The 17,065-nt window shown below is 38.3% G+C and overlaps 1 protein-coding gene across 1 annotated transcript; it reads left to right on the top strand.

Annotated features, from left to right (window-relative positions):
- Positions 1 to 4,609: 4,609 nt before the first annotated feature.
- On the top strand, positions 4,610 to 15,432 carry zdhhc13 (zDHHC palmitoyltransferase 13). The gene is made up of 17 exons (XM_085407886.1): positions 4,610 to 4,694; positions 6,916 to 7,136; positions 9,722 to 9,844; positions 10,228 to 10,305; positions 10,544 to 10,688; positions 10,824 to 10,888; positions 11,052 to 11,214; positions 12,108 to 12,233; positions 12,312 to 12,445; positions 12,537 to 12,639; positions 12,945 to 13,067; positions 13,149 to 13,211; positions 13,304 to 13,397; positions 13,697 to 13,780; positions 13,870 to 14,027; positions 14,443 to 14,540; positions 14,752 to 15,432. Exons 1-17 carry the CDS (start codon positions 4,671 to 4,673, stop codon positions 14,885 to 14,887), a joined length of 1,938 nt encoding a protein of 645 aa, XP_085264012.1. The 5' UTR covers positions 4,610 to 4,670; the 3' UTR covers positions 14,888 to 15,432.
- Positions 15,433 to 17,065: the final 1,633 nt, after the last annotated feature.

The raw sequence follows: 17,065 nt of genomic DNA, 5'->3' as shown, positions 1-17,065 counted from the left end.
AATGAAATATACAAAGAAAATGTAACTATTTTACAAAAGAACATCTATCTTGGAAACATCAAATGACCGGAGCATAATTTGTCAACTAGTCCGAAAATAAGTTATACAGGAACAGTCAAAGACACACCTTCTCATTAGAGGTGGGAATCACCATACATCCCACGATACGATATTATCACAATACTTAACGCACGATACGATATTATTGCAATTTTTTAAAATATTTTGCGATATTCAGATTCTGTACATAAAGGTAAACTTTATCAATATTAATTTTATCTAATATCAAAGCCTCGCACTCAGTCTTTCTCTCATTTCAGTCAGTTTTATTGTTGACAAACTGAACGGTTTGTATTACAGTCTAGTCCAATTTAACTGAATGCAACCATCTGGTACAATTATAGCTATTCTGAACTATGCAATTTATGAAAACTGTGCAGCCCATTCAGCAACTGAAGAATTTGAAAGTAAATTAAAACAAAATATAATTTTACATTAAATAAAAAAGTTTTTAAACTTAATTAAAATAAAACATGTCTTAAATTAAAATAAGTAAACTGTCATGTTTATTACTGCCAAAAAAAAAAGTTAAACACATTTGGACAGTGAAGGAATGTCAGGATTCTTGCTCAGAAAAAGGAGCTGATCAACATGCTCTGAAGTCAGAGCATGTTCCAATCCACAAAAACTTTTTTTGTAACAAAATATCGATTTCTGCTGTCCCTGTATTGATACATTATTAGCAAACAAAATATCACGATACTACACAGTATCGATTTTTTCCCCCCACCCCTACTTCTCATGTCACATTTCTATTCATTTCTATTCACATTTCTATATAATTAGATTAGACAATAAAGAGTGTGGTTGCCCATTTCACTTCTTGGCATGCACACTAAATAAGGAGGTAGGCAAAAGAACAGCAGTCATGAACTGTAGGCCTCTTGCTGATCAGACTAAACATCTACAGTGGCATCAAAAAGTATTTGCACCGATCCTGATATTTTAGTTACTTTTTTATCCCACAGAGCCAGAGGTGGGTTTGGTGAGGTTTTTTTCCCTTAATAAGTGAAATTACTATTTCAACATGGCATTTTATATTTTATCATGTAGCTTTGACTAATATTAAAAATAGTTTGACGGTCTGAAACACGTAATTGCAAATGCAAAAAACTAAGAAATTGGGAAGGGGGCAAATATTTTTCCACGGCACTGTACTTGTCAGCTCTAGGTATGAATGTGTAGAAGGACACAGTGTTCCTGAAAACTGATCCTTTGTGTTCAGAGCACCCTCCAGTGACTAATAAACGATGGGCAGGCCAATCACCAACATGTATAATAACAAAGCGGTCCCATCTTGCTTTAATGTATGGGGTTTTTTGTTTGTTTTTTTTACATTCACTGTTCTTTTAAGCACACACTAGGATTAAATATCTGTTTAAAGATTTTGTTTCCCTTGCAAAAAGATGACAGGCACAGTCAAACTTGAATTTGAGTCTAAGATAACGACAGTTTCTTTAAAACAATGCTTACTATAGTATTTAACTTTTTCTCTGACTTGTATTGTCTTCAATCATGAATAGCAGTAAAGTTTTTAATTTTTAATGCTTTTTTTAATTTAAAAAACAAACACTCTGCAACAATCAAAATCAAAAGCAGATTTGATTTTTACTGCTAGGGATTATTCAGATTTTTATTTTTGTTTATTGTCCAGGACAATAAACAAAATTAACTTCACAACTACCATGTCTGTTTAGATGCTGTCCAAAAAAATCAGGTGCAAGTGGAAACACAACAGATGAGCAGCTTCTGATCATAAATTGAATGCTGTGGCCATCTACTGCCTCTCACCTGGTAGTGCAAGAGGCGGCTAGCCCTCTGTTTGTATTGTATATGGGATTGTCTAAAGAGCTGGATATTATGGAAAAATGTTCTTCAACAGAAATGTGCTAGCTGGAGGATGTTACAGCAAATGCAAATAAATTAATTCCTTTTGAGTTCAGGTAAAATGTGGATTGCCCTGAAGGGATACTGAAAGACCTCATTCTGTTCAGTCGATTAAGATGATGTCTTTCAGTCTGATATTTTAAAAAAAGACATAAGAGTTAAAGTTGGAGGGTTTTTTTAAGCTGTAAACACCTTACTTGCAATTCTTAAATTTTTTTGAATGAATTGAAAGCCTCATGATCTGATTAAATTGGGTGGTTTGTGATTTATACACTGGAAAAAATATTTATGCCCAAAGTGCTGACTTTAAGTAATTTGACTGACTTAATGGAATCAGGTCACACGAAATGTACTTGATTGGTATAAATTCAATTTACACCAAGCATGTTTTCCTTAATAATTCATTATTTGAATAAACCTTTGAAGTTATATATTTCAGTTGCATTTTACTCAAAAATATTACTTCAGACCTTTTTTAGTGCGTTACTGTAAGCGCAGCATAGCATAGTGCCTGTAGAAATTAGGTCTCTGTTTCGGTTTAACTAAGAACCTATATGTGGTAGGGTGGTGGTTTTGTAAATGTTTGTTCCATATATTAAAAATTAACAAAAGGTTCACAGTAACAGGGTGACTAAAAAGTTACATTTTTTGCAGGAGGCTATTTAATGATAAATCTATTTGCCTTCACAGCAAAATCTCCAGTGTTAAATTAACACTGGAGAGTGTCTATATGGGTCCACACCTCTGAGTGTTAAATACAACACTGTTGAGTGTTAAATTAACACTTTTGACAGTGTTATATGTTTAAAAGTAACCTAGTCAGTTTTGAAGATTAACAATGGCTAACACTGAGCAGTGCTGATTTTCTAACACTGGAATATTTCTAACATTTTGAGTTATTTTCCAGTGTTAGAAAATCAGCACTGCTCAGTGTTAGCCATTGTTAATCTTTAAAACTGACTAGGTTACTTTTAAACATATAACACTGTCAAAAGTGTTAATTTAACACTCAACAGTGTTGTATTTAGCACTCAGAGGTGTGGACCCATATAGACACTCTCTAGTGTTAATTTAACACTGGAGATTTTGCTGTGTTCCTGGATTAAAAGTTTGTGATTATAAACAGAGCTCCGCCTCCTCACATAGAGTTAGCTTTTACCTCATTTTACAATCTGTGTATTATTTTCATATGAGAAGGGAACAAGGTTCAATAGACACATATTGGACATGGAGGGTTTTTGGAAAAAGTGGAAAAAGCATGTAGTGAAAATATCCAGCTGTATCTAGTAAAGAAGATGATGCTGATGCTATCCTCTACATGTCTTTGAGTTCATTCACAGGTCATAGTCTCTGTGCTTACAGCTCCAAGGTGACGGCCACTTCAGCTGCATTCAGTCCATATTTAGTTTCACAGCAAAGAGGGAGGGAAAAAAACTCCTCTCCAGTGTAAGTGGCTGGTTTCATCTGAGTGACACATACTGTAATTTCACCCAGTGTCAAATAGGATTTATTCTCATATTTTCCGAATATGGGTTTGGCTCCAATGGTTAATTCTTCATGGGAAATCCAATCATTTCATTACAGCTATATGAAATTTCATTGCACATGCAATTATATATTGACCATTAGGTGAAAGGTTGAGGAGGAGACTTGCTTACTATAGCACTAAATGAAGAACACGATTGTGTGAGCCATTTTAAAGTACCTGCGCCTCATTGGTTTATTTGTATGCCAGGTTACTTTGACAGAAGTATTCAAGTATCTTTACGATCATAATCACTGATGTACATCTATGCTATAAGTTTCAGCTGCCCATGATGCTGTTGAAACAAAAACAAACAAACAAAAGTTGAAATGATGTAGAAGTTTAGTTTCTAATCAAGTTTTATGAATGAAAAAAAAATCACTTACCAAAGCGCTTTGACTGTCATGTGTGTTTTAGGATGGTTTAAAATCCAACATGTCTCGGGAAAGGATCTGAAAACTGAACCCTTGTTTTTTTGTTCTTGTTTTGTTTTTTGTTTTTCGGGGGGGGGGGGACTAAGACTTGAAGCACCACTGCAGCAGTGGTGGAGGCCTGTATGTGGGTGGAAAACGAAAGCCCAATCAAAAGCATCTCCAGGAAGAAGGAAGTCGTTGAGGAAAATAACAGCCAAACGGCAACATTTCCTCTTTAACTTTCTGGCCTTCAAAATAAAGTAAAAGTTGCTAAAAGAAAATTGAGGGAAAGGTCATATGAAATTAAAACGCCATTAGATAAAAAATGTGACCTTCACTTTATTAGATTAAAAAAAAAAGCTCTATTAAATTTCACGACTCTTAAATTTCACACCTGAGCAACATTTAACCACCGCAGGTGTGTGTGTGTGTGTGTGTGTGTGTGTGTGTGTGTGTGTGTGTGTGTGTGTGGTAACTGTATTACATATTAAACATTGTAAGTATATCAAAACGGCGATGGCAGTATTTTCCTGGCAGAGGGAGCCATCTTTTGCTCTATTGCTGAGGTGGGCTAAAGATTTTGCCTCTCAAAGAATTTATTGTGATTTGTGTGTGTATGTGTAGACTGTACACTCCTGTTGTTTTGTTTTTTATGCGATACTGTATAAATTGTGACGCATACATTTTTTAAATAGACATTTAATCTGAAAAGCCAACGCCGGAAGTCAAACTCTAAACCTGCCTATCCAGCGGCAGTAACTTTCCCTTCCCTCATCGACTACAAAATGGACTGGAACGAAGACGCAAATGTAAGACAATTTATACATAATAATTGCTTCTTTGTCTTGTTGTATGTAGTTTCTGATTTATCGTGTTGACACTTGGCACATGGGCATTTTTTTCAGTTATGTTATTTTTGTTAGCTGTCAATTAGCTAGCTTGCTGTTAAATTTTAGCTTGTGTTGAGTTGGTGTAACGTGTAATAACCTGCCTGATAGACTTCGAGTTAAATCAGGGCTCGTCGTCGTTAGCTTCATAGGCATAGTGAACCTGCAGCTAGTTACCTGAATTCAAAGCGTCCTAGCATTTAGCTCATTTCTTTGGCGTGAAACCTCTGGTGCTGACTTTACGGAAGTGCTTTCTGGTTTATCTGGTTGACATGATGATTAACTGACAAACAGATGAGGGTTTGGGGTTTTTTGTTTGTTTGTTTGTTTTACCTTTCCCATTATCATGATGCTGTAATCCTCTTCCAGCACACAAGTCCCAGTCCTTGTCCGAGCTGCGTGTGTTCAGCTAAATCCACATGTATTAATACTCATAACAGCCAGAAAGCGTGCAGCTTTTACCATATGTTGGTAAATTAGCCATCTGTCTAGATCACGGCAGCAGCCTGTTGTATTCACAGTGTGACCATCAGTATTAAACATCTATTCTAATCCAGACTGACAGCAAAACGCATCCAGCACATCCATCTATCCCAGAAGATAAAACGGCTGCCTAGTGCTGCAGTAGTAGGGTGGGATTAACTCAACAATGCAAGATTTATCTACATATTCAGCGCAGTGCAAACTTCTCACAGCTTTCATCTGAAACCTTCTCTAAATGATAAACTTGTGCGATGATTGATTTATATTATAAAGGGAAAATTATACTAAATTTCCAACAATGTATTTAGCAAATGAGTTAGCTACTTACTGTGAGCATTCCCTTAGACCGTACATCACCTTGTGTTTGCCTAGGATATATATTTTGCTATATACAGTATATGGACAAAAAGTATTAGGCCACAATACATTACACCTACGAGAGCTTTTAGTCATCTCATTCTAAAATCTATAGACATTAATTATGGATAGATCCATCATTATAAGCTGTCATAGGTCAATCTCAGCCAAACACATCGTTTTCCGTCTGCCTCCAGTTTGTATTTGTGTGTCAAAAAAGTATGAAAGCATAACTAGGGGTGGTTGATACAGCCTCAAATTTATAGCACGATATTTCTGACTGCATGGAAAAAAATAGAACTGAGCAGTGTTATTGATACTTGCAACTTGGCGGGAAGTAGCATTCATAAGTGTAAGTAAATGAAGGGGATTTTCCATCATTCTTTTCCATAGAGCTACTGTCATCTGTGAGAAGCTTCCTTATTTTTAGTGTGAATGTACCAAAACAAATTGGAAGCAACAGCATTATTATCCAGTGACACAGCATAAGCTCGATGTAAATACAAATGTAGTCTAAGGTAGTTTTTTCCCTTGAAAACAGAACTGCAGAAGTTGTGTTAAAAGTATGTCAGATGTTAATTAATAAGTAGTTTAATTTTAAGGTACTTAAATGTCTCTTTTGGCACTCTCAGATATGCCTGGACTTGTCTCATTGCACAGACCAAGGAATGTAAACACATGGCTTTGTTATAGCAGTGATATCAATATGATATTTTTATGTCACATGAACATTTATACCGGTTTCGCTGTGGAGAATATTATATGGCAAAAATTCTCTGGGGGTGCTTGTTTGGGAATACCAAGGTTTTATTTCTGAAAGTCAACTTTAAAAAAAAAGCCACTTATTAGTTTATTCCATAGAATAACAGATAAGCGTTACATCATACTGTCTGAAAGCCTTATGTGAGGCCTTGAGTTTGTTTTCTCCATATACAACCAATTTTCAGTATTCTAAAAAAAAAAGAGCAGCAGATTCAGAGACTGTAAAGAGGAAATACTTTTACTTGATAGTTGGCTTGAATAATTAATCTATTATTACAACAGTCACAGACAGATTAATTGATTCAGAAATAAACTCTGGGTTGCTAAAGTTGACAAATTGATTTAATCTCATGGTATAGCCGTAATACCAAGCCCCTCAGTCTCTATACAGTGAGTCAGAAAAATTAGAGGGATGGCAGCAAAGGGCTTTGGCTGGGCTCAATTTGGACTTGACAGTTTGATCCCACGGTCTCTACCACTTTAAAGGTTCCCTGTGGACCACTTTGGACTAAATAAGTGTCTCGTCGTGTGCATGTTGCAGGATCACAGCCACATGCATGACAGCTGTCACCATGGGCATCAAGGCCATTCTCACAGTCATGGGCCAAGACCGGCAGGATTTGGAGGGATGGTGAATCCATTCATGCCGGGTTTTTACGGACAGTTCGGGAAAAATGCAGATCTGACTGACATCAGGGAGCAACCAAAGAAACGGTCACACATGGATGATAGCAGCAGTTGGGACATAGTGAAGGCATCACAGTAAGTAGTGGAACATGTAATTTCTAATATTTTAAACACTACACCATCTAAGAAACACTGAGATTTGGGACTAGTAACTGTCTTTTAGAGCCTTAGATTTGTTCTGTTTTACTAGTATTAAGCACAGGTATATAGATGAGTTGAGTGTCCTGTAAAGAGGCTCATGGACCTCTCAAATGGCTGAGGTCATGACAGAGAGCATCTTCAGCATTGTTATCAGCACCTAGAACATCTCAAAGATGAGAGCAAACCTCACTCCTGAGCATGTCTACTACAGGTGGGAATTCATGAACTGTATCATCTGTAAAGTTTGGAAACTTGTACTTTTGTACTGGAAAATAAAATATTTTTGATTTAATTTGGAGCTTTGTTTGAACTTATGGACAGAAGCTATTTTTAGTTTCTTTTTTGCATGTGTTTTTAAAAAAATTTATATTCAAATTCATATGTTTCCTGGGTCATTATTTTAATTTAATGCAGGACAAGACAACAGGGTCATAGTCACCGTTGGGCAGACTGAGCAGGTGAGGTACTGGAGCCTAAAATAGGTCTGCCCACAGGAAGCGGAGATAAGAGTTATTGAAATAATCGGTGACTAATTGACTAATCAAAGAAGAATTGGCAGATTAGTCCACTAACAAAATAATCTTTAGTTGCAGTCCTAAAACAGAGCAGCAAATCTAGAACAAAAAGATAAGAAGATAAAGACAAAGGTCAAAGTTCAGACCTTAGTGCTGTGCTGGGACTTTAAGAAACCTGCCTGCAAAACTCAATGACCTAAAGAAATGCTGGAAAAAAGACAAATGTTGCCAGTGTTGTAAAAGGTCTGAATTCCTCCACAGTAGGGCTGGGCGATATGACCCAAAATTCATATCTCGATATTTTTTAGCTGGATGGCGATATAAGATATATATATCTCGATATATTTTTTTAAAGCCATAAAGTAAGAACAAAAAGAGAGTTCTTAGTCAAAGCTGTGTCCCAGATGTCACACAGGCACTTTTATTAACATAGAACAGATGTACATAAAATTTACTCAAAAATAAATTATGAGCATTTATTAAATAATAATGCTCCATAAATAAAAGAAAACAATGTTGTTTTTGTGCATAACAAAAAGCTCACAATTGTGCAGTCAAAATGTAAACTAAAAGACGCTGAGCATAATAACAAAGACGGACAGATTTCACAGCTGCTCTGTTCCCAAGTTTTACTGCGTGACTGACAGCCTGGAGTTTGAAATCCGCTTCGCAACCACGTCTCTTAACAGGTGCCATTTATGGTCCTTATACACAGTAGGGTAATATTACGTTGAAGCACAGTACGTATCACTCCGCGAGGCTCAGCCGTAATGCTCCGACAATCCATCAAGCGGTGCAGCTCCGTAGCTTACCAAAGTCGTACTAAAACGTTTTTTGACAGATTGCTGAGCGCCGTGTTCCACATAAAATCGGTTCGCAGTCATCAAGCACAACCAGAATTCATACATAAGGCGCGCTGTCAACTTTTGAGAAAATGAAAGGATTTTAGTCCGTGCAGCACCTCTGGGCTGCATGGCGTTAGCGTGGTTAGCTCGTTAGCGTGGTTAGCTAGCTAACACGTTGACGCCGTCCAGCCCCACGCACGGCGATGTGCAGTAACTCGTTAACGGAGATTTGCCGTGTCCATCTTGTCGCTTCCTGCAGGTGAAGCGATGGGGGAGGAGGGGAGGCCGAGTAACGTTGCGTAAAGACGAAAGTGGACGAAAGAGAGGCAAACTTGCGGCTCCACATAGACTATATCGATATAAAGGATATTGTCACATCTTATATCTCGTATAAAAATATATCGATATTTTTTAAAAACTCGATATATCGTCCAGCTCTACTCCACAGTGATATGAGAAACAGATAAAGTCATAAAAGAAAAGTACTTCAAATTATTGGCGCTAAAGGTGTTTCTACAAGCTACTGAATCATGGGGTGGGCCTAGTTTTTCACAGGACTGCACAGAGCCCTGTGAAAACTTTCTTTCTTTCGTGACTCTAAATATATGGTAATATTGATAATTGTAGGCCTGTTTTCAGCTGTTCATAATCTTTGTTTATGATATAATGTAGAACAAGATATAGCACGTGTTAGTTTATATCCAATTTAGAAATGTAAAGAATGGATGCACTTGTTGATGTGCTTTAGTTTTTTTGAGATAAGTACATGTAAGGATTTGCGGCTAATGATCAGTTAGTAGAGGTAAATAAAAGCAGAATTCACTCACGCTGTTTAAGCCGGGGGACAATAGAAAAAAACCAATAGAACCGCTTCTATCTATTTATCTAACCATGACTTTGTAGGGAAGAGTATGTGTATACGTTTTTTTTTTGGTTTGTTTTTTTTTGTCTTCCACATTCTAAAAGTCCTTCTTGAGTAACTTGCTTTTCCAGGTCACATTGTACTTTTAGTTCTCTAACATATTTTATCTACATTTGTCGCATCTCCTCAGTTTATCTGTAGTTTGGATTTAATTTGATTGCAGAGCACTGTGTGGTTTATAACATGATTGATTGCCGTGTGCGTGCATGCGCATGCGTGTGTGTGCGTGTCCCGCAGGTTTGGAATCCTGGAGCGCTGTAAGGAGCTGGTGGAAGCTGGATATGACGTCAGGCAGCCAGACAAAGAGAACGTCACTCTGCTGCACTGGGCTGCTATCAACAACCGCTTAGAGCTGGTCAAGTAAGGCCTTTAGATCTCATCTCAGTCTGACAACGAAAAGAAAGAAAGAAATGGAAATCTGTTTTGTGAACACATCTACTGCAAATGACCTATCACAACACACCAAATCGGGGGGTATAATTATTTATTCTAGACAATTTCTTGAATCTATACATAAAAAAAATACTACAATTGTGACAAATGATCAGTTTGCATTTTATATATAACCAACACAGGCTTTCTTTTGGCACTTAAGTTTATGAATAATAATGCAAATAATTAACAAATAGTAGCTAAACAAAAACTGGAAACCAGGGAGACAAATAAATGAATACAAATAATAAAAACCCACAAAATACTTTGAAGTATGATCTTTACATCTGTTCTCTTTTGTTTTCTAACAGGTATTATATTTCCAAAGGAGCAATAGTAGACCAGCTGGGCGGAGACCTGAACTCTACTCCACTTCATTGGGCCATAAGGTGACTATATGGCTGTGCACGATATAGAGCTGGGTTGGGCTGCTTTGCTTTGTTTTGCATATGCATTATTTTACTTTAGTTTTGGTTTACCAGCAACCACTGGTTAAAGTTTACCTGCATTAGAAGAGATTATGCACTTTGGCAGTGTGTCCTCAGTGAGGCTACGTAACTGTTTTACAACTAGTCTGCTGGGTGTTTTAAGACTTGTCCATTATCATGTTTTTGTTTGAATGACCAGACAGGGCCACCTCCCCATGGTAATCCAGCTAATGAGATATGGAGCAGACCCCTCTGTTGCAGATGGAGAGGGCTACAGGGCTCTCCACCTTGCTATTCTCTTCCAACACATGGCAATAGCAGCTTATCTTATAGCTAAGGGACAGGTCAGACATACACATCACTTTATATCCCACTCTTTCTCTCTGCAACACTTCTGTTTTCACTCTTTCTCTGATTACATTTGCTTCTCACTTTGCGCAAGTTGTGGTTTTGTTTCTCAATTTCTCCGTTGCCTCCAGGAAGTTGACGGGCCTGACTGCAATGGACAGACGCCACTAATGTTAGCAGCACAGAAGATTATCGGGTAAGGCCTCTTTCTCTTTTTTAACCCCAGTGCTTTGATTGCTTGTCTTGATAAGAAATTAAGTATAGTTTGTTAGCATAATCCTTTTTTTCTGATTGCTAAAAGTATTCTGATAGTATCTAAATGTGCTGTAACAAAGTAAGATGTTTCCTTTCTGTCACAGGCCTGAACCAACAAACTTTTTAATCAAAAATAATGCCTCTGTGAGCGCTGTGGACAAAGTCAACAGGAACACTCCACTGCACTGTGCTGTGCTGGCAGGAAATGTAGATGCTGCCCACATCCTGCTGGAGGCTGGGGCCAGTGTGGAAGCAGAAAACATTAATGTGAGCTTCAATAAATTCAAACACTTTTTTTTCTCTTTTTTTTTTACATTATTGTGAGTGCATAATGTTGGAATACATAAACAGAATATTATTCTTATTAACCTTTAGCTGTAAAAGGCTAAATGGGTAATGTCATCACCCTGTTGGTCAGGCAGGCAAGCGGTGAGGTGGGCGCGTGAACACTTAAGTTTGTGAAAGCGATAACTCGAGAACTGTAGGAGTTGATCCCACAGGCGCAGCTACTGTCATATGAGTTTGAATCCCGATGATAAAGTCAGTGTTCAGAGGTCAGGTTTTCTAGGAGACGTAGGATTTTGAACTGGATACTCTAGGTGTATATTCTAGGAGCACACTGTTTTGTTTTTCAACTGAATGTGTTTGCTTAATCTCTGCATGAGCGCTTTGTTCACTATTAAGTAAGTAAGCCATCTTAGTAGATCAGGCCAAGTAACAGGTACACCTTGCTTTCATTATTATTCAGCTGTAAATGCTTGCATATGAAATAATGAATAGGCAATGCACAGTATTCCTACAGTATTCCATTAAGTCTTGATGCCCACTATAATGAAGTCTGAGTTGCTGAGCTCACTAAAAAACAAGATTTTCTTGGAGAATGCACTGAATAGTATTGCTCACTCCATGTCTCTGAATAGCTTTGCATGTATCTGCAGACTGACAATAAATAAGCTGTTTCTTGATTCATTTACTACAATAGAACTATGCCCTTAAACTTGAGTTTAACACAAGTTAAACTTGGGTTTTTTGCACTGCGTTTGACAATAGAGTTCATGTACTCAGCGTAAACAGTCAATTATAAGAACTACAATTATACCCACTTTTGAACTGAATCAGTGATTCATTTTTTTCATGGGGTTCTTAATGTTCTTCTTCAGGGTCACACACCCATCGACTTGGCTCACCAAGTGCACAGCCCGTTGCTCATGCACATGCTCAATCAGGTCAAACGGGAGAGGCTTCGTTCCAACTCTCGCTGCCTGCGAGTCGTGAACAGATACAGGGTACGTTTGTCTCAAATAACACGTTTTTAGCAGTCTACAGTGACTCTTCTAAAAGAATCCTCTCCCTGTATTTCTCAGGTGTTTCTGCAGTTTTTACTCTGCACGGCTTTGTTTGGAGGTGTTGGTGCAATAGTGGATATGAACTCAGAATCCTGGTTACTCAAAGGGATCCTGTTGGCCTGTGTGATAGGTGTGATTAATCTGGCTACAAGGTGAGGATACACTTCCACTGATTCACGGATGTACTCTACTGTTATTAAAACCTGTGTTATTGATTTAGTAATGAATGTTTGCATGAAACAGGAATTTCCCAGGCTCAGACTTTCAGTCCAACCTACAAGCTTCAAGTCTCATGGCTTCAATCTTTTGGATGCTTGTCACCTGGTGCCTCTGGTTTATGCCAGATATCCTTTGAAAAAATGAAACCACACCTTAAAGCATTTCCTTTGGGAGAAGCAAGTCAGTACCAGATGAAAAACATAAGCAAGACTCATGAATGCACTTGATGGATAATGCTTTTAAACCGGAAGATTCTCTGAGGGTGTGTGTTTTGTTTTGTTTTTTTCTTTCTGTTGTAAGAGTGATGCATAGTTTTATCATCAGTAAAGAGAAACAGATCTGTCATTGGAGGCCAATAAATTAGGCAACTGGGTTTCATTCATATTCTGATGACAAACTGAACAGAGACCTTCTTAACTTGAAACTCCACATCAGCCTAGTGCCACAGTACAGGTACTGTTCACTCTGAATGCCACTGCTTTACTCTACTACTACCTCCGCACCTGCAGGACGGACCCCGGCTTCATCAGAGCAACTGAAGAGGAGAAGAAAATGGTGAGAAGGACAGAGTTCAGAATATTCCATGTAAATGTTTTACATGGAGCTGAGCTATGTTTTGTTCCTCTGTGTTGACAGAATGTGTTGGTGTTGGCTGAAGCCGGCTGTCTGGACCCCAGGATATTGTGCACCTCTTGTATGGTAAGGCCACTGACCTGCAACCACCTCTTTAATAACACTGCACCATTAGCACTGTGACAACCAGTACTATTTTATACCATGTGTTTTTACAGATAAAGAAGCCAATGAGAGCCAATCACTGCTTCAGCTGCGATGCCTGTGTGGCCAAGCAGGACCACCACTCCATCTGGACCAACAGCTGCATTGGTAACACACAAGCCTGTTCGTAACTTTCAAATTACGCAACAGCAGGAAGAACTGTCAAACACGAAGACAAAGCTGAGAAAGTCATGTCTTATTTAGGAGGTCTAGTATATCAAGACTTAAGGGATGTATTAAAAAACTATACAGTATTTTTCCTGAAGATAAAGTGCTCTGATCCCTAGTCATTCAAATTATTGGAGAGCATAATACTTTCCCATAAATGTTTTTTGACGCACTGCTACTAAATTATTACCTTTTTTAATTTTTTGCATCTTTTAATCTGATTATTTTCTTTTCCCCAGGTGCGAGGAACCATCACTACTTCATCCTCTTTCTGTTCTCCCTCGTGCTGATGGGAGCCTGGATGTTGTACGGCTGTGTCATGTGTGAGTTCTGCAACAGCTAGTGTAGCCATGCCATCTGACACGCTATGACCTTTACCCTGGATGAACATGCCTGTGTATGTTTCTTTCAGACTGGTCCACTCATTGCATGCTGCATTACGAGGAGCAGGGCCTGTGGGGTACCTTCTCTGGCCTGATAGGGTGCTCTCCCTGGCTGCTCTGCATCTTCGTCCTGGTCGTCTATCATACAAGTTGGTCTACTTTGACCCTGCTGCTGCAGCTCTACCAGGTGACTCGCTGCTTGGAGTTTCTTAATGGGGTTCTAAGGCTCTGTATATCATATGGATAGTATTCACTGTCACGCACATATTGCGTTTTCTGTAAATGTTTCAAAATAGGGGATTAGTTGGCAGAATTCAACATAAATTACTACAAATTCTGTGTTTTGGGTGAGACCAGAGAAAATTCCCGGCTTTCCATTTTGTTTTGAGTGTTTGCTTAATCATTTTAAAATATAGATGGAAATATTCAGCTTTGGCCTTCACAAAAGTCTTTAAATTTTACCCCAAGCTTAGTTCTTTGTTTTTCTTGCTCTAACACACAACATACCTTATTTTTTTTTTTGTGTGTGTGTGTGTGTGTGTGTGTGTGTGTGTGTGTGTGTGTGTGTGTGTGTGTGTGTGTGTGTGTGTGTGTGTGATCAGATTGCATTCCTGGGACTGACGGCAGTAGAGCGAACAAATCTAACACATCGCCAGAGGAAACTCGGGCAACCTGTCTCTCTGAGACAAAATCCATTCAAGTGAGTTGCATGTAGTGCTTCTTGTCTTTATCGTATAACTTATATCTTGATATTTACAAATTGTTTGCTTAGTTGTCTGTAGCATGCCATGGGCTCTTTAGGATTTACTGGCAAATCATGTGCTGTGCGTTTTGTTTTGTTTTTTTAACCTAAACTCGTACTTTATGTTGTCGGTCAGCTGAGTCACTTTTCTCTGATTCTGTGTTCATAGTTTGGGCGTGGTTAGGAACCTGGTGTCGTTCTTCCATCTCCGCTGTTGTGGACTCTTCAAACCGGTCATCATTGACTGGACACAGCAGTTCCAACCTGGCCACCAGCATGTGTTCGGTCACACCGACATGGTCTGACCTCCTCCACGCTCAGGGTCAAGGGTCAGACTCTGGACCAAAAGCACAGACATTTATTTATTGTTTTTTAATGTGGTGGCTCCTTGTGGAAAGAGACTGCAATACTCAGAATTGGGAAAACGCAAAGAAACATGTAGATATTTGATTCAGTTGCTGTTTGTACAGACTGCTGCTGCCTTATACTTGACCAGTGTAAGTAAAGGGAAAATAACAGAACCTTTAGAGGCCTACTTGTGATGGAGGTTTTGTCCTGTTTTTATGAACACATTAAAACTATTTTTACTATCTGTTCAGAAAAGAAGAATTGGACTTTGTATGTGTGGAAAAATTGGTTTTATGACTTTTGTAAAAATTGCATGCATTTAATACAAATGACCACTATAAAACTTCAATAAAACAATGTTGTGCCTGTCTTTTTAACTGGTTCTGAGTGGATTTGGGCCTCTGAGTACAGCAGGGGATGACGAACAAAACAAAGAAACAAAAGAAAAGAAGAAACAGGTCAATACTTCTACTCAGATAATGCTATTAAACATTGAAATAAAGTAGAAAAACGTACTTTTTGGCATACAAATTGCTTTTTTTCGTGTTAAATTGTCTGTGTTTGACAAATGTGCTGATTTTTCACATGTGATAGCAGAATTGAATTGGGCATGCACAGGATGAGTCACATCATTTGAAACTTAGCCCTGATTGGAGAAATTGTAAGTGTTACAAGTTGTAACACTTAACGTGGGTCAGTTGTAACTTACAACTGACCCACGTTACAACTATCCCCGGTCTCCCCTACTTTGGCAAGGGTCTCAGCAGGTAAGGGGGGCAAAGGTGTTTCTGCAAGTGACACACGGGATGGACCCCCAGCATTCAATGTCGGAGATGGAAAGACGGGCGGAGTTTCAGGATGTGAGACTCTTAGCAGTCAGGACACCAGTGAGGTTGCCGCTACTTCTGCTGAAGTGTGTGAGGAGTTTGGCCACACAACTACGCCAGTAGGAGTGCAACAGGAAATGGATGTGGATGGAATGGTCCACAGTGACAGGAATTTGTTTGGGGATAATGAAAGTGTTTTTAAGATTCCACATACAAAAAGGAAACCTAAGGACTCTAAAGGTGCAAAGCCAAAAAAGATGCAGGCAAACAAAAAGGGTGGAAGAGAGAGTGATAGTGATAGAGAGTCATCTGACTCTTCTATTCCTGATGGTCAGAGAAGTAATGGGTACAGTTTAGAACAAGAGTTTTTTGGAAGTAACCAAAGGAAAGCGAGATGTGGTTATACAAGATTTTTTCCCTGATAGAGAGTTGTTTCTTGATTCAGCTAAATGGTTGATATGACAAAGGACCCCTGATGGTTTGAGGGACACTGAAGTGTATAGACTGGTTCTAATTTTCTGCATCAGTTTTCGCAGAGTTTGATGCTATACCTGACAGGGGAAAAACAGCAGATACGATGCTGTATTCTTGTTTTTTTATGGATCTTTTTCTGTATGGTTATGAGTAGCTTTAAAATCCCATCCTTGAACCTTAATGGTGCAAGGGACATGGAAAAAGGGCGATGTATTTTGACCTTTTAAAATCTAAATGCATTGACATAGCGTTTGCTCAAGAAACTCATAGTAGTTTTGATATTGAAGTTCAAAACCTTGGTGAGAACATTTTAAGGTTGGTTTTGATGTGGGCCCTGTATGGGGGTCGCTGTACAAGCCACCATTGACCAAGAAAGCTGGTAATTTACAGTGGCGGATTTTACATGGTATCATTGTCCATCATTAACCCTGGGTCTTCAGATGCATGTCCTTTTTGTTCAATGAGAGAAACTATTTTTCATTGTTTTGTACAGTGTTTCAGATTGATTGATTGATTTTCAGTACTTAATGGTATTTGGGAATCCTTTGGAGAAGTTTTCACACAACAGTGTTTTATTTTTGGTTTTTCATATGACACAGGGGAAGAAGAAAAGAGGGACAATTGCAGATTTTTTTTCTTGGGCCAAGCAAAGTTGGAAATTTACTTGAGTAGAAAGTACAAGATTGATAATGGACGAAATACTGATTGTGTTGAGCTCTTCAAAAGTGTTTCGAGAGCAAAAGTGATGTTAGAGTATATAAATATTATTTCAATATGGTTGGACTGGGTGTTTTTCAAAATCTTTAGGATTATAAAGGTAGTCTGTTTACTTTA

Source organism: Rhamphochromis longiceps, linkage group LG1 (assembly GCF_057381845.1).
Source record: "Rhamphochromis longiceps isolate RC_006_pf linkage group LG1, R_longiceps_female_GT1.1, whole genome shotgun sequence".
In the NCBI taxonomy this organism is placed as follows: domain Eukaryota; kingdom Metazoa; phylum Chordata; class Actinopteri; order Cichliformes; family Cichlidae; genus Rhamphochromis; species Rhamphochromis longiceps.
This window is presented reverse-complemented; position numbering and strand designations above follow the sequence as displayed.